Raw genomic sequence first — 17,560 nt, forward strand, 5'->3', positions numbered from 1 at the left:
AACTGTAACTGCCTAAAAGGAAACTTCATTCAGTTGGTTTCTTAAAAACAATAGTCATACTTATGTCTTAAGTTTTTTTAAAAAATTGAATTGCTAAAATTATGCCATACATTTTATATACAAATTCCATGTATGTGGTATATACTACGTGCATTACCCACTAGCCACATGAAAATGGCCATTTTGAGATACAAACATTACTGACCTAAAGGTTTAGATTCACTCACCTAATTTTAGGTCGCTCTGCATCTCTCTGTGCCCTTGACGCTTCCTCATGCTGCTGGAGCTGCCTCAGCAGCTCTGACTTGGTGGTTTCCTTGTCAAAAGGGAGAGAATCTGCCACAGCAGATGCAGCTGCCACCAACTCAGGACTCAGGGGCTCAGTTCTGAAAAAGAAAATGGAAAACAAATGAGAAATAAAAAAGAGAGATTGGCCAGGTGCGGTGGCTCACACCTGTAATCCCAGCACTTTGGGCAGCCGAGGCAGGTGGATCACTTGAGGTCAGGAGTTCGAGACCAGCCTGGCCAACATGGTGAAACCTCATTTCTACTAAAAATACAAAAATTAGCTGGGTGTGGTAATATGCACCTGTAGTGACAGCTACTCACTTGGGAGGCTGAGGCAAGAGAATTGCCTGAACCCAGGAGGTGGAAGTTGCAGTTAACCAAGATCATGCCACTGCACTATAGCCTGGGAGACAGAGCGAGACTCCATCTCAAAAAAAAGAAAGAGAGAGAAAGAGAGGAAGGAAGGAAGGAAGGAAGGAAGGAAGGAAGGAAGGAAGGAAGGGAGGGAGGGAGGGAGGGAGGGAGGGAAGGAGAGAGGGAAGGAGGGAAAGAAGGAGAGAGATTGCTTATTATGCCATTAGTTCATTAGTTTAGTGACAGGTAAAGTGATTTTGGGGGGAAAACTTTGGTGTTCAAAAAAGTATTCAATTCAATTTCTGGCAAAAGCAAGAATTCTCAACTATTAGGTACCCATTTTATATAAACTTTGAAATAAACTCTGAAAGGTTAAATGTTAAAATTAATGGATATTTGCTGAAGTACAACACTTACTCAGAACAATATATTAAGGTGGAGGGGTGAGGGACAGATCAGCCTCAAAAATTATAAATTAGTGGAATTTTTAATGAAATGCTATTGTATTTTAAAAGCAATATATATTGCAAGCAAATATAAAGGCAGGTTAACCAGTTCACAGAAGCTTTACTGGAACTAACCTAAAGGTCTATCACTAGAATAGAAGAACAAATTGTGATATATCCAGACAATGGAAGAGTGCTCAGCTCATGCCAACATGAATGACTTTCATAAACATTAGATCAAGTGAAAGAAGCTGGAAACAAAGAATATAAAATACAAACATTAGCCGGGCGTGGTGGCACATGCTTGTAATCCCAGCTACTCCGGAGACGTGAGAATTGCTTGAACCTAGGAGATGGAGGTTGCAGCAAGCCGACATTGTACCACTGCACTCCAGTCTGGGCGACAGAGCTAGACTCTCTCTTAAAAAAAAAAAAAAAAAAAAAATAGGCCAGGCACGGTGGCTCAAGCCTATAATCCCAGCACTTTGGGAGGCCGAGACGGGCAGATCACAAGGTCAGGAGATCGAGACCATCCTGGCTAATACGGTGAAACCCCGTTTCTACTAAAAAATACAAAAAACTAGCTGGGCGAGGTGGCAGGCGCCTGTAGTCCCAGCTACTCGGGAGGCTGAGGCAGGAGAATGGCGTAAACCCAGGAGTCAGAGCTTGCAGTGAGCTGAGATCTGGCCACTGCACTCCAGCCTGGGCGACAGAGCGAGACTCCGTCTCAAAGAAAAATAAATAAATAAAAATAAATAAATAAAAATTAAATAAATAAATAAAATTCTGTATGATTCCTTTTATATCAAGTTCCAGAACAGGCAACATTAATCTGAGGTGAAAAAAAAAAAGATCAAAACAGCAACTGCCTCAGGACAGATGGCTATTGACCGGGAAGGTGAAAATGAAAAACATAGTGTCTTGGTAAGTGTGTGGCTTATCCGGTTGTCAAAATCCTACAGCTGAGATTTGTACACTTTAATATATGTACATTTTACCTGAAAAAAAAAAGAACCATAAATCATTATCAAGTAGGAGACAGAAACTGGGTGAAGGCATAGATGATACAAGAATGGCAAAATGTTGATCACTGCTGAAGTTGGGCAATGGTAGAAAGGGATTATATCATTTTATGTTCTTTGCATATGTTTCAAATTTTTCATAAGAAAAAGCTTTTAGCTGGGCACAGTGGCTCACACCTATAATCCCAGCACTTCGGGAGGCCAAGGCAGGTGGATCACTTAAGGTCAGGAGTTTGAGACCATCCTGACTAACATGGTGAAACACCATCTCTACTAAAAAAAAAAAAAAATACAAAAAAATTAGCCAGGCGCGGTGGCACATGCCTGTAGTCCCAGCTACCTGGGAGGCTGAGGCAGGAGAATCACATGAACCTGGGAGGCAGAGCTTGCAGTGAGCTGAGATGGCACCACTGCACTTCAGCCTGGGCGACAGAGTGAGACTTCAACTCAAAAAACAAAGAAGAAGAAGAATCACTGCATTTAAGTCCTAAATATGGTATCCCCATCAGGTACCCATAGTTCTCCTAGGCCAAATGCAATCAATCAATTAGGGGTCAATTTTGTCATGAAAATGTTGCCTACAATATAGCTGACATTCTACAGTTATCAAGTACCAGGTGTATAATCAAAGCAGATTATACTTTCAGAAAATAGTGACAGCATTACTTCTGGTCCCATATGCTCTTCCAAAACATTGCCACATATCCATCGAGAGAGAATCTATCTTCCCTCCCTGACAACCAGGGGAAACTTTGTGACTGCCTTGATGAATGGAACAAGATAGAAGTAACACACTGTGACTTCTGAGGCTAGATCAAATAATGTCATACAGCTTTGAGTTTCCCTCAAGACATTTGTCTGTGGAACCCAGCTACCAGGCAAGAAGCCCAGGTCACATAGAAAGGCCATAGGTAAGTGTATTGGCCAAGAGCCCAAAATAAAGCCTCAGCCAACAGCCAGTGTCAACCACTGGAAAAGGGCCTTCAGACAATTCCAGATCCCAGCCTTGAATCTACCTTAGCTAAAGATGAGCGGAGAAGACACAAGCTCTCCACTTGGGACCCTGGTTCCCAAACTGTGCCCTAAGGCACTCTGGGTCACCACAGGAAAATACAACCACGTCTGTCAGTAATTATGTGAACTAAGCAGTTCACAGTAACATTACAGCAGTCCATATATGCAGGGGTTGGGGGAGGTGGGGCCATGGGACACGGGCATTATTTCCAGGAACAGCTCTGCCCCACCCCCAGGATGGATGCACAAGCCCCTTATATAAAAAGGCAGAGTACCTGCATATAAGTAAGGCACATCCTCCCGAATACTTTTAAATCATCTCTAGATTACTTATAATACCTAATTATGTAAGTAGTACCGTATTATAATACTGTATTTTTTCTTTTTTTATATTTTCAATCAGATGTTGGTTGAATCTGTGGATGCAGAACCAGTGCATACAGAGGGCCAATTATATTTTGCCCCATTCCTATCAATGACATTCTATCTTTGTTAAGACGGGTTTCTCAGGAGTGGCTGTGATAAAAACAAATATCCCAGGAAAATCAACGTGGAACAGGGGTGAACACAGTACTGTCCCATCTTACTACAAGGCTAGGTCATTAAAAAGAAAATACAACTTTCTCTTGGCTCACTTTCTCTTGAGACACCTGCTCTGGAACCCAGCGACCATGTAGTAAGAAAGCCCAGGCCACAAGGAAAGTCACATGTAGGTGTTTCTGCTAACAACCTCAGCTAAGGTCTCAGAGGACAGCCAGCATAAACTCCCAGACCTACGAGTGAGCAAACTTCATACGATTCCAGCCTCAGACTTCTAAGCCTTCCAACTGAGGCCCCAGACTTCATAGAGCACAGACCGGCCTTCCCCACTGTGTTCTAGCCAAATTGCTAACCCCACAGAATCTGTGAGCATAATGAATGCATGTTTGTTTTTTTTTTTGTTTTTTTTTTTTGTTTTTTTTTTTGAGACGGAGTCTCACGCTGTCGCCCAGGTTGGAGTGCAGTGGCGCGATCTCGGCTCACTGCAAGCTCCGCCTCCTGGGTTCACGCCATTCTCCTGCCTCAGCCTCCTGAATAGCTGGGACTACAGGCGCCCGCCACCGCACCCGGCTAATTTTTTGTAATTTTAGTAGAGACGGGGTTTCACTGTGGTCTCGATCTCCTGACCTTGTGATCCGCCCGCCTCGGCCTCCCAAAGTGCTGGGATTACAGGCGTGAGCCACCGTGCCCGGCCTATGAATGCATGTTTTATGCCATTATGTTTGGGAGGTAGTGTAGCTATAATAACCATATCAATGAAGGTTCAAAATATAATACAAAGAAAGAAAAGCAGGCTCTGCATGAAGCAATGATGACAGTGCCTCATGAAGCAACGATCATAATTTACCTAGTCCTGTGCACTGGAGTCCTTGAAAAAGGGGGAGGAGAGGCAAAAATCATTAAAAGACACCTTTTGAAAACTCAAAACAGGCTGGGCGCGGTGGTTCACACCTGTAATCCCAGCACTTTGGGAAGGCAAGGTGGCCGGATCACAAGGTCAGGAAATGAAGACCATCGTGGCTAAACCAGGATTTCACGGTGAAAACTTGTCTCTACTAAAAATATAGAAAATTAGCCGGGCATGGTGGCAGGCACCTGTAGTCCCAGCTGTTTTGTTTAATTTAATTTAGGAGAGCTAAATAATTAAACATGAGGCCAAAGTACATAAGAAAGTGGCAGACTTTTATTGCAAATATGCGCACTCTCGGGCGAGGTTCTCTGGTCCTCAGGTGTGGGGGGGCCAGGGAAGTCGCGCCGGCGCTCTCGGGTGAGGTTCTCTGGTCCACGAATGTGGGGGCCGAGGAACTCACACTTTTATGCCTGGGAGCTGGAAGGGGAGGAGTTTGGGGCGTGTGTGTAGGAGTGGCTTCTTGAATTTCAGTGTCCCCGGCTTGACGTCACTCTGTGCATGCTCAGTTGATTTGGTTCTTTTCCTGGGTGCGGGAAAATCTGTGATGAAGAACCCGGAAACAACAGGGACTGCTCCATCTTGTTCACCTTCCTCCATCTTGTCCCTTCTCCCTCACCCAAACAGTCCAACTTCTTATTGATCATAAGAATTTAGGGCACCGTGGTCTGTCTGGCTACTTCCTGCTGTTAAGGGGCGTAGTTAGGGTCTGAGGTTGGCAGTTGGGTGTAGGGATGCAGGAGCATTTGGTTGAAGGTGACTCGGGTGATCTCTTGGACCTGGCTTGGAGAAATTTTATTAGAATGGGAGCAAGACATAACATCAGGCAGAGGATTAGTATGGGAATTAGGAATGGGAGCATCTGCTGTACTACAGGCAGCAGCCATACCGGTGGTCCGGGGGTTAAGGGGCGTTAAATTGTTGAAGCTCCTTTTTGATCTTGTTTAATGTTTGGACGTTGGTGTCAACCAGGCCTGATTCATTTACGTGGTAGCAACACTCCTCCCCTAGGAAGAGGCATGTTCCTCCTCTTTCAGCAGTAAGAAGATCTAATGCCCATCTATTTGTGCTGCTACCTGGGCCACTGAGGTGATTTGACGTTGTAAAGAGGCTAAGCTTCCAGCTGAAGCCTCTATGGCTGCCTGGAGCTGAGTGGAGAGGGTCTGTGTGGATTGAATCGAGTGGGTGAGGGCCCCTGTTCCAAGTCCTGAGGCTACTAGGGACGATGCTAGGGAAACCCCGATAATTAAGGGAAGAAAAACGGCCCGCTTTTGGATGTTATTGCTGGGGCTGAGCTGGGAAGCTAGTTCAGACAATTCTCCTTCGCTATATAGGATTAAGCTAGGCACTAAAGATACCGGAACGCAAAGGGATTGGGTGATGGGGGTATGGTTAAGAGTTTTAGATAGAGTTTGGTTACACCAGAAGTAGCCGCCAACGTGGGCCGTCTGGGTCCTGCTGGGAGCTTGTGCGCAATTACACCACGAAGAGTTTGGAGTAGAGTAGCAAAAAGGAAGGGTTTGACTCTGTGGATTACGGTATAGTGGGACTTGAGGCGAGGATGTTGCTTGAGAGGAGCTGGTAGAGTCGGTGGTGATATTGAAAGCGGTTGGTAGCGGGACTGCCACTCAGGGAGCTTTTCCGAGTACAGCGCAAAGGAAGCAGTGGGAGAGGTTCCTTACTCCAGCAGCCTGGGTTAAGTTAAGTCCCTGGCGAATAAGTGTTAGCCATGAGAATGGGTCCTCATTGTTAGGGGGGCTTGGGGGCTTAACAGCTTCTGTATTTTCTGTTCATGAGATTTTACAACTGAGGTTAAATTTTGTAGGGCCTGTACACTCTTAGGAAGATGTACTTGTTTACTCTTAGGGAGGGGTACTTGTTGCATGTATACTCTCTTTATTTGGAGGGTTGCGGTGGAATATGAGGACCAAGATGTTGCATATAGTCCACCTTTAACTCCCTGAGCCCACCGGGGGTCCCAGGGATCCTTAATATTAAGAATATATCCTCCTAATGTTCTATTTCTTACAAAAGGTCGATCATTGGGGGTGCAAATGCCATTTGCACACATTAAACCTATCTCATGCATGTTGCAATAGTTGTATGGACACCCCAGGTTGGTTTCTTGCCAGTAGTTCTTACAATTATATTCCGTTTGGTCGTACAAGAAACATATGACTGGGCGGTCGTAGTTGCCGACAGAACTCAGGTGAAAGTTGAGGAGGAGGGCAGCTTGACAGCCCTGGGGGGAGCAATCTGCAGTACCTTGCGTTTGTGAGTAAGCCTGGTTGTCAGTAGACCAGGTTTCAGTTATAGAAAATCTCCATACAAATTTAGGATTAGTGAGGCTAGCAGGAATAATTAGAGTGAACCATAACAGTGGTAACAAAGGTGTAGAGGGTAAGTTCAACATTGCTGAAATCACAAAGGGCACGCTGCCAAGCTACGTCCTCTATGAGAGTAAAAAGTCGGGAAACCTACTGGTCGGGGGAAGGGTCGGGAAGGAAGGTTTCTAGAGGGTCTATGAGGGGAAATTCAGTTAAGTTGAGATGGAGAATAGTGAGAAAGCGGGAGAATTTGAGAAGGGTGTTGATCCTTGAGTAGAACCTGGTCACCTGGAGAAAGGGAGGGGAATAGATGTTTTGAGTTAGGTTAAGATGTCTCGTCCCAAGAGGGGGGTGGGACAAGAGGGCATGATAGGAAAGAGTGGGCAAAGCATGCATAGTCCAGGTAGTAATTTAACATTGGGGTCTGGCGAGGGTTAGACGGTTTACCATCTACCCCAACTACTGAGATAGTGGATGGCTGGCTAGGACCTCCATAGGTTGACAAAACAGAATAGGTAGCCTCCGTACTGATTAGAAAAGAAATTGGCTTACCTGCTATCTGTAGAGTTACCCTAGGCTCGGCGAGGGTGAACGGGGTCTCCGACTGTGGGCACTGTCAGTCGTCGTCCAGGTGTAGGAGCTGGAAGGAGCCTTCCGGCCTTTGAGGAGAGGCACCACGTTGAGGAGCAATGCCTGCCCTGCTGGCGGGGCAATCAGACTTCCAGTGTCCTTCCTGTTGGCAGGTTGGGCACGGTGTGGTAGGCGGGCAAGGATTTGGACACCTTTTTGCCCAATGCCCAGTTGTGCCACACTTAAAGCATGGACCAGACAGAGTGGCCAGCTTGGCCTGGGGACACTGGTTTGCCCAGTGTCCTGGGTCTCCACATTTATAGCAGGAGCCCTTAAGAGACTTATCTTTGGTTTTCCCTGCCGGCAAAGTGGGCAACGCGGGTTGGAGGGCAGCCACTAAAGCTCGTGCCTGAAGGGCAGCCTTCTGTTCTACTCTGGCTTCTCGAAGACCCTCAACTCTTTCCTCTCTAGAGTTAAAAACTTTGAAAGCTAGCGTGACTAAGTCCTGAATGGGGGTTTGAGGTCCGTCCTCTGCCTTTCTTAATTTTTTCGGATTTCGGGGGCCAACTGGGAAATAAAATAAGTGGCAAGGACAGTAGCTCCTGCCGGAGAGGTGGGATCCAGTCGGGTGAATTGGACAAGTGCCTCTGTAAGGCGATTTAAAAAGGAGGCAGGATTTTCCTCTGAGTATTGAATAACCTCCTGTAACTTATTAAAATTTACCATTTTGTTAGAGGCTGCCTGCATGCCAGCTAAGAGGCATTGTATCATTAGGTCTCTTCTGCGATGCCCGGGTTGTTGAGGTTGGTAGTCCCACTCAGGATCTGTAGATGGGCCAGCTTGTTCGCCTACTGGGCTGGCCAGGTCAGTTAAGTGTAACTGGTCTGCATGCTGCCTGGCGACTGCAAGAATGCGCTCTCTTTCCTCTGGGTGAAGAGTGGAAGTAAGAATGACATGTAAGTCATGCCAGGTAAGGTCATATGCCTGGCCTAGGTATTGAAACTCTTTGGAATATTGGGTGGGATTGGCTGAGAAGTCGCCGAGTCGTTCTACAATTTTGGAAAGGTCAGCCAGGGAAAAGGGGACGTGGACTCTAACCATGCCCTCAGCTCCAGCAACTTCTCGGAGGGGGGCCAACAAACTACCAGGGGAGGTTGAAACAGACTCACCAGTCGGGTAGGTTGAGACCGGCTGACTGGTAGAGGGGGTTGGGGCAGGCTGACTGGTAGAGGGGGTTGGGGCAGGCTGACTGGTAGAGGGGGTTGGGGCAGGCTGACTGGTAGAGGGGGTTGGGGCAGGCTGACTGGTAGAGGGCTGACTAGTGGGGGCCGCTACCGCGGTCTTGGAGCGAGTGTGAGCGGAAATGGGAGAGGTAAGAGGAGTGGCTGAGGGAGGGGCGGTAGGAGGAGCATAGGGAGGGGGGTTGGGAGGTCGGGAGGGAGGTGCCCCACCGTAGGCCTCCTCTGAGATGGAAGTAGAATCTTCCTCTGCTTGTGGTGTGGGGGCCGAGGGCTGGGTTTTAGCTAACAAGACCTGGGCCATTGAACACTGGGCGCACAGGTCTGGGCGAGAGCGCAAGTCCGAAAAGCCTTGGACATAGATAATCTCTGACCACTTTCCAAGCCTTTGGCAGAAATTAGAGAGATCTAATAGAATGTTAGAGTCAAGTGTGCCGTCTGGTGGCCATTGAGACTGGTTGTCTAATTTATACTGCGGCCATGCCACAGTGGAGAGGAAAATTAGCCGCTTTCGTTTTAAATCTTGAGCTAAATGTAAGGCTTCCAAGTTTTGGAGGAGACACCCTAAGGGGGTGTTCCTAGGGATTTTGGATTGTGAGGTTCCCATTGTTTAACCACCAGAAATGGAAACCGACCTCACGCAGTGGCAAAGCGTCCTTTGCCGCTGCTAGAGACCAGGGGCTCCTGGAGCCACTAACGGAGAATTGAGGAACTTCAAGACGGACGTCTCCGGGTTGAAGACCTCACTGCGCCACAGGGTGGCTACGTCCTTGGGCGTACGTACGACTCTAGGCCAAGGACACGGAAACGGACGGAGATGGTTAACAAAGGGAGTACTCACCGAAGAAGAAATTCTCAGAGAGGCACGAGTGGAAAGCTGGAACACTTGTTCGGTGTTGGTGGCTGGTTGGGTTGGGAGCCGGTTTGCTGGGGAGGAGGTTCCTCAGACCCCTAGGGGATGTTGAGGAAGGGTCTCCTCCCGGGTCGGGTTTTGGCACCAACTGTTTTGTTTAATTTAATTTAGGAGAGCTAAATAATTAAACGTGAGGCCAAAGTACATAAGTGGCAGTCTTTTATTGCAAATATGTGCACACTCTTGGGTGAGGTTCTCTGGTCCTCAGGTGTGGGGGGCCAGGGAAGTCACGCCAGCGCTCTCGAGAGAGGTTCCCTGGTCCACGAATGCTGGGGCTGAGGAAGTCACGCCGGCGTTTACCGGCGGCGGACTTTTATGCCTGGGAGCTGGAAGGGGAGGAGTTTGGGGCGTGTGTGTAGGAGTGGCTTCTTGAATTTCAGTGTCCGCGGCTTGAGGTCACTCTGTGCATGCTCAGTTGATTTCGTTCTTTTCCCGGGTGCGGGAAAATCTGTGATGAAGAACCCGGAAACAACAGGGACTGCTCCATCTTGTTCACCTTCCTCCATCTTGTCCCTTCTCCCTCACCCAAACACCAGCTACTTGGGAGGCTGAGGCAGGAGAATGGCGTGAACCCGGGAGGCGGAGCTTGCAGTGAACAGAGATCATGCCACTGTACTGCAGCCTGGGCAGCAGAGCAAGACTCTGTCTTTAAAAAAAAAAAAACAACTCAAAACAAATATACCTCATTCACCAGTCTTTTGATGTAGGATCAAAGCCTCTTCTTTGAACATAGGCCCACCGATAGCAGTTCTAGGACACATCTTTTATATATATCACACCCATCCTCCAATATTTTCAATTTTGGTTTAAGTGGAAAAGTGGAGCAAGAATGTAAAAAAGCTTACAAAGCAATCTAAGCGTATGATCCTCCTGCATATGTATTTTTGCCTCACTCATGCCTAATTGGAAAGAAAAATTTTAAATGACCGTTACTGACTCTTTCCAAAGCATTCAACTCACTTTACCATTTATGTAATAGTTAATTCAATTATAATTATAATAAAGAGCATTATGAGTCATAAACAGATCTAGGGGCTTTAAAAATTCCATTCTTGGTAAGTATTTATATATGTTTGTATTATTTATTTCCATATATTGATATATAACCGTTTTGTTTCTAAAAGCCGGAGGAGGAGGAAGTACCTATTATGGGTACTGATTATCTGAATTAGCTTACTTTACCACCCGATCATACTTTCTAGAGGTATTTTTGATATAATGTAGAAACCAAGAAGTTCCATTCAACTGAGTAACTTTTTGTAGAGACAGGGTTTCGCCATGTTGCCCAGGCTGGTCTCAAACTCCTAGGCTCAAGAGATCCGCCCACCTCCCAAAGTGCTGGGATTATAGGCAAGAGCCACCATACCTGGCCCATAGAAATTATCTATGCTCCTTGCTAAGACACAGATTATTTCCCACCAAAGAATTCTGATTCAGCAGCTTTGTCCAGGAGACACTCGAGAATTTGCATTTCTAATAAACTCCCAGGAGATGCTAATGCTGCTGGTCAGAGGACCACATTACAGTAGCTATGTACATTACTTAATCCTGGCCGGGTGCGGTGGCTCACGCCTGTAATCCCAGCACTTTTGGAGGCCAAGGCGGGCGGATCACGAGGTCAGAAGATCGAGACCAGCCTGACTAACACGTGAAACCCCATCTCTACTAAAAATACACAAAAAAATTAGCCGGGGGTGGTGGCACATACCTGTAGTCCCAGCTACTCGGGAGGCTGAGACAAGAGAATGGTGTGGACCCGGGAGGCGGAGCTTGCAGTGAGCCGAGATGGCACCACTGCACTCCAGCCTGGGTGACAGAGCGAGACTCCATCTCAAAAAAAAAAAAAAAAAAAGGCAACTTCGTAGATTAGGTATTAAAAATCTGAGCAAAATTCCGATTGTTTCTTATAGAACAAATTGAGGCTGATGCTTGCACAGGGGAAGCATGGAGTGGAGAAATGTGGAAGGCTTGGGAGTGATGAGAGTTTGGAACAGCCCTTGTGAGGATAGGAGAGGAAGGGGCTCAAGGAAGACAAGACAAAGCATTAGGCCTGGGGCCAATGGCTCGAGGAGAGTACCAGGCGCCCTGCATGGTGGATTGTTCCCACGGGTTGATGGAGCACAGGGGGTTCAAAGGAACCGGTGCACGCTGTGGCTGGAGTTTACAAAAGGCTGATTCACTAAAGGTCACAGAGGGACATTTACACAAACATCCTGGCCCCAAGTCCAGTGCTCTTTCTAATCTATAACAGGGTCCTTCCTTTTTTTAAAATTATTTTATTTATTATTTATTTTTTTGAGACAGGGTCTTGCTCAGTCGCCCAGGCTGGACTGCAGTTGTTTGAACACGGCTCACTTCAGTTTCAACCTCCCAAGCTCAAGCAATCCTCCTGCCACAGTCTCCCCAGTAGGTGGGACTACAGCCGTGTGCCACCACACCAGGTTTAAAAAAAAAAATTTTTTTTTTTAAATTTTCAGTAGAGACAGGCTCACTGAAACTGCCTTTGCAAAAATTATAACCGAGAAGACTATGATGGTGAAAGAGATCTGACCTAACTGACTCCATCTTGCTTCTAACCTCCAAACTGTACCTGTTCTGGGTGTAGGCGGAGCTTGGAGAGGAGCTTATAGTTTAGTTTTGAAACAAAGACGGTAACAACCCTTTCCCAAAAGAAACCCCCTTCCTGCCTGGGGACTACACTGCCTTGGTAGGACTAACAAATGAGCCACAAGATTACACATTATGGTTCAGGGGTCATGCAGCTGGAGGCTGCAAGATTCCAAACCTCCCCAAATTGCTTCTCGGGATGACATCACTGTTGTGAAACCTAAGATCAGTGCTTGAGATATTTTGCAGACCCTGGACTCGATGGATTCATCAGCTGGCACTACTCAGATTCATAAATTGGCTCATCTGGTTTTGTGGCCCCTGCCGAGGAACCGGCTCAGCACAAGAGACCAGTTTAGACTCCCTGTGATTTCACTTCAAACCTGACCAATTAACACTCTTACTGGCCCCCTACCCACCAAATTATCCCTAAAAACTCCAATCCCCGAATTCTTGGGGAGATTGATTTGAGTAATAATAAAACCCTGGTCTACTGTATAGCTGGCTCTGCGTGAATTAAACTCTTTCTCTGTTGCAGTTCCACAATCTCGATAAATTGGCTCAGTCAAGGCAGCAGGCAAGAAGAACCCACTGGGCAGTTACATTACTATGTTGCCCAGGTTGAACTCGAACTCTGGGCTCAAGCAGTCCTCCTGCCTCGGCCTCCCAACATGTTGGGATTACAGGCGTGAGCCACTGCACCCAGCCAAGTCTGTCCTTAATCTGGGTTCTTTTGGATCTCATTTTCTTTTTTTTTTTTTTGAGACGGAGTCTCGCTGTGTCGCCCAGGCTGGAGTGCAGTGGCCAGATCTCAGCTCACTGCAAGCACCGCCTCCCGGGTTCACGCCATTCTCCTGCCTCAGCCTCCCGAGTAGCTGGGACTACAGGCGCCCGCCACCTCGCCCGGCTAGTTTTTTGTATTTTTAGTAGAGACGGGGTTTCACCGGGTTCACCAGGATGGTCTCGATCTCCTGACCTTGTGATCCGCCCGTCTCGACCCCCCAAAGTGCTGGGATTACAGGCGTGAACCACCGCGCCATCTCATTTTCTTTTTTTTTTTTTTTTTGAGACGGGGTCTCGCTCTGTCGCCCAGGCTGGAGTGCAGTGGCCGGATCTCAGCTCACTGCAAGCTCCGCCTCCCGGGTTCACGCCATTCTCCTGCCTCAGCCTCCAGAGTAGCTGGGACTACAGGCACCCACCTCGCCCCGTTAGTTTTTTGTATTTTTTAGTAGAGACGGGGTTTCACCGTGTTAGCCAGGATGGTCTCGATTTCCTGACCTTGTGATCTGCCCGTCTCGGCCTCCCAAAGCGCTGGGATTACAGGCATGAGCCACCGCGCCCGGCCTCATTTTCTTAAAGCTGCAAAAGTCGCTGGACCAAGCGATACTGCCAACGCCTCTCGGCTGCTGTAACTAGTTACGGCTCCTGGATCTGTTTCCAGTTCGTTATGTTCCCCATCACTTTGGACAAGTCATCCCAACTCCCTGGCTTGCTCCTGTACTCACTTATGGTCCAGAAGCTCGAGTTCTACAGTGCTGATTCTGATGAGTGCCCATTTACCTGGCACTCTGATCCCGGCATAACATCTCCTACAGCCTGGGAGGTCTATTCAGGTGTGCATTCCTGTTAAACACTAACACCAATCAAATCACTTAAATAACATAGGTAATAATACAACAGCGTGGCCGGGTGCAGTGGCTCACACCTGTAATCCCAGCACTTTGGGAGGCCAAGGCAGGTGGATCATCTGAGGTCAGAAGTTCGAGACCAGCCTGGCCAACATGGTGAAACCCCGTCCCTACTATAAAATACAAAATTAGCCGGGCTTGGTGGCGCATGCCTGTAATCCCAGCTACTCGGAAGGCTAAGGCAGGAGAATTGCTTGAACCCAGGAGGCAGAGGTTGCAGTGAGCTGAGGCCACACAATTTCACTCCAGCCCAGGTGACAAGAGTGAAACTCTGTCTCAAAAAAAGAAACAAGCAAAAAAAAAAAAAAGAAAGAAAAAGAAAAAAAAAAGAGGCCAGGCGCGGTGGCTCAAGCCTGTAATCCCAGCACTTTGGGAGGCCGAGACGGGCGGATCACGAGGTCAGGAGATCGAGACCAGCCTGGCTAACACAATGAAACCCCGTCTCTACTAAAAATACAAAAAAATTAGCCGGGCGAGGTGGCGGGCGCCTGTAGTCCCAGCTACTTGGGAGGCTGAGGCAGGAGAATGGCGTAAACCCAGGAGGCGGAGCTTGCAGTGAGCCGAGATAGCGCCACTGCACTCCAGCCTGGGCGACAGAGCGAGACTCCGTCTCAAAAAAAAAAAAAAAAAAAGAAAAAAAAAAGAATCCAACAGCACATCCAAACAAGGCTGAAAGTTATAAAAGAAAACTACACTGTGTGGACAGTTTGTGTGTGTGTGTGTTTTAGAGATGAGGTCCCTCTGTCTCCCAGGCTGGAGTGCAACGGTGCCATCATAGCTCACTGCGGCCTCCAATTCCTGGCCTCAAGCGATCCTCCCGCCTTGGCTTCCCAAGTAGCTGAGAGTAGAGGCATGTGTCGCCATACCCTGTTTTTTTTTCGTTTTTGTTCTTTTTCAGATGGAGTCTCCCTCTGTCGTCCAGGCTGGAGTGCAGTGGTGTAATCTCAGCTCATTGCAACCTCCAACTCCCGGGTTCAAGTGATTCTCCTGCCTCAGCCTCCCGAGTAGCTGGGGTTACAGGCACACGCCACCACGCTGGGCTAATTTTTGTAATTTTAGTAGAGACGAGTTTTCGCCATGTTGGCCAGGCTGACCTCAAACTCCAGACCTCAGGTGATCTGCCCACCTCAGTCTCCCACAGTGCTGGGATTATAGGCGTGAGCCACCGCGCCTGGTCCACACCCTGTTTAAGGAAGAAAATAGTGTTGAAAATGAAAATCAATACACAAAGGCTGAACCAAAGCTGTTTGTTATGTTGAGTGGCTGTCTCAAATAGACCAAGACCCTTCTGACCCTTTGCCTTAGGGCATTAAAGAAAATTACTCCGGGCAAACAACAGCTTCCTTGAATGCTTTCACTTGTTTAACAAAATGCCAGAGAACCACAGATATAACCTACAAGATCCGAGCCGACAGTGTTACAGTTTTCATCAGTGCACTTGCAGAAATCGCATCATATGGATTTCCTTGGAAGAGGGGGATTGGGAAATGGCTTTTTTTTTTTTTTTTTCGAGATGGAGTCCCACTTTTTTGCCCAGGCTGGAGTGCAATGGTGCAATCTTGGCTCACTGCAACCTCCACCTCTCAGGTTCAAGTGATTCTCCTGCCTCAGCCTCCCAAGCAGCAGGGATTACAGGTGCCCACGACTATGCCCGGCTAATTTTCGTATTTTTAGTAGAGAAGGGGTTTCACCATGTTGGTCAGGCTCGTCTCCAATCTCTGACCTCAGGTGATCCGCCCACATCTGCCTCCCAAAGTGCTGGGATCACAGGCGTGAGCTAGCCCGCCCGGCCTGGCTTAAAAACAAAAAAACAACCCCCCCCCCAAAAAAAAAAAACTGGTAATAAGGGAATTTACTTTCCATCACTGCAATTCCAGTTTTTTTGGTTTTTGTGGGTTTTTTTTTTTTTTTTTTTGAGACAGAGTCTTTCTCTGTCTCCCAGGCTGGAGTGCAGTGGTGCGACCTCAGCTCACTGCAACCTCTGCTTCCCGGGTTCCAGCAGTTCCCCTGCCTCAGCTTCCCGGGTAGCTGGGATTACAGGCGCCCACCACCACGCCCGGCTAATTTTTATATTTTTAGTAGAGACGCAGGTTCACCATGCTGGCCAGGCTGGTCCCGAACTCCTGACCTCAAGTGATCGGCCCGCCTCGGCCTCCCAAAGTGCTGGGATTACAGGCGTGAGCCACCGCGCCCGGCTAATTCCTGTATTTTCATACTCAACTGTATTTTATATTAGGGCCTTGAATCCCGAGTATAATTTTGTACTCAAATATAATTTATAAATAACGCCTTAGCCTCCCAACAAGGTCAAACTAGCTGGAAACTTAAGTCCTCCCAACCACTGACATTCCCAGCCCCCAGCCCTCATCCTCAGCCCAGGTCCGAGCTCAGAGATGATCCTGCGGAGCCCAGAGGCGGGCAAGTCCCCAGGCGCGCAGGCCCTGCCCTCCAGCTTTGCCAGGGTCGGCGGCAGCGCCACGCCAGCTCGCGGGCTGGGTTGGGCTGGGTTGGGTGGGCGCGCCGCGGCTCAGCGCCCACTTCCGCTTCCCGTGCGGGTGGCGGCGGCTCCAGGTCCCAGCCCGGGCGCGGCACTGTGCAGCCCGCTCCCCGGTCGCAGGGGCGCCCCTGAGCTTCCCGGGGCCGCCGCCAGGGCTGCCTGCGCGGAGGGCCGGCCGCGGCCGACGTGGGTGTTAACAGTGGCCGCCCCGGCCGGCGACCCGGAGCCGAGAGCAGGCGGCGGAGCCCGAGCGGGACGTGGCCACGCTGGCGCTGCAGAGAGCGCAGACCGGCCGGGCGCCTCCAACTGTGGGGAGCGCGCGGGGCGGAGGGAGCGGGGCGCGGGGCGGAGGGAGCGGGGCGCGGGGCGGGCCTCGGCGTCCGGGCGGCGTGACCTTCCCGGGCCGCGGGGGAAGCGGCCGGCGCCGCCGCGCACTTGCCTCGGGACCCCTCACCGCCCCGGGGTGGCCCGCTGGGGTCGCCGGAGAATCTCGGGGTCGCCGGCCTCCTTCCCGCAGTGCCCACCTGGTGGGAACTTTGTCCTCCTTTGCCCTCAAGTCCTGTCATTTGGCCGCGGGGCTTCGCGGGGCGCCAGCGCTGGCAGCACGGAGCCGCTTCTGCGTGGAGACTTGCAGAGGCCGCCAGAGAGCGGGCGGCTGGGCAGGGGCGGCAGGCGTTTGGGGCCGGGCAGAGAAAGCTGGAAATCGTCTTGCTAACCTGTTCCTTGCGAGGCCCGGGAGGAGACGCACCTGGCCGGGTTCTTGGCGGCAAAACTGGTTTGCGGCTCTACGCTTTGCCTAAAGCCCGGGCTCTGGGGACTGGACGGCGAGCTGGTCGGCGGCTCCTACCGCTGCAGCTTTAGCCGGAAGCTGGGATCTTCCCGCAGCAGTTCGTGTTCCCTGATGGAAAATGAAGCCTCGTCTACTGACTCTCCCATCCAAAAAGTTAATTTCCCCAAGGATCCAGAAGGATGGGTGGTCGGCGCTGTTGTTCCTCAGTCGCACCCTGGTGTAATTTGAGAGAGGGGTCAGAGGCGCTGAAAAGATTATTTTTTTTCTATTCCAAGTGCTACAGTAAGCTCATAAATCAATTTTAAATCATGCTGAACAGTCTTACTTCCTCCAAGCCCTGTGTCTTCTCCGAGCCAGCT

The 17,560-nt window shown here is 49.1% G+C and overlaps 1 protein-coding gene across 2 annotated transcripts; it reads right to left on the bottom strand.

Moving 5' to 3' along the window:
* Positions 1-790: 790 nt before the first annotated feature.
* Positions 791-13,096, bottom strand: LOC139359161 (uncharacterized). 2 transcript variants are annotated; one of them, XR_011614995.1, is made up of 2 exons: positions 7,451-13,096; positions 791-2,086 (listed from the first exon to the last, which is right to left on the bottom strand). XR_011614995.1 is itself a non-coding variant. In XM_071081572.1 (2 exons), the coding sequence occupies exons 1-2, from the start codon at positions 9,311-9,313 to the stop codon at positions 7,515-7,517; spliced, it is 1,239 nt and encodes a 412-aa protein (XP_070937673.1). In that variant the 5' UTR covers positions 9,314-13,096; the 3' UTR covers positions 4,224-7,514. The 2 variants fall into 2 exon arrangements, 1 of the variants encoding a protein (XP_070937673.1); XM_071081572.1 differs by lacking the exon at positions 791-2,086 and having other exon boundaries at positions 4,224-7,631; positions 8,192-13,096.
* Between the last annotated feature and the right edge of the window lie 4,464 nt (positions 13,097-17,560).

Source organism: Macaca nemestrina, chromosome 16 (assembly GCF_043159975.1).
Source record: "Macaca nemestrina isolate mMacNem1 chromosome 16, mMacNem.hap1, whole genome shotgun sequence".
NCBI lineage: Eukaryota > Metazoa > Chordata > Mammalia > Primates > Cercopithecidae > Macaca > Macaca nemestrina.

Coding starts and splice junctions, on each gene's coding strand:
- LOC139359161 (XM_071081572.1), bottom strand. CDS start 9,313: ATGGGAACCTCACAATCCAAAATCCCTAGGAACACCCCCTTAGGGTGT. Junction 7,632..8,191: donor AGGCAGCCTCTAACAAAATG/GTAAATTTTAAT, acceptor ACCTGCCAACAG/GAAGGACACTGGAAGTCTGA.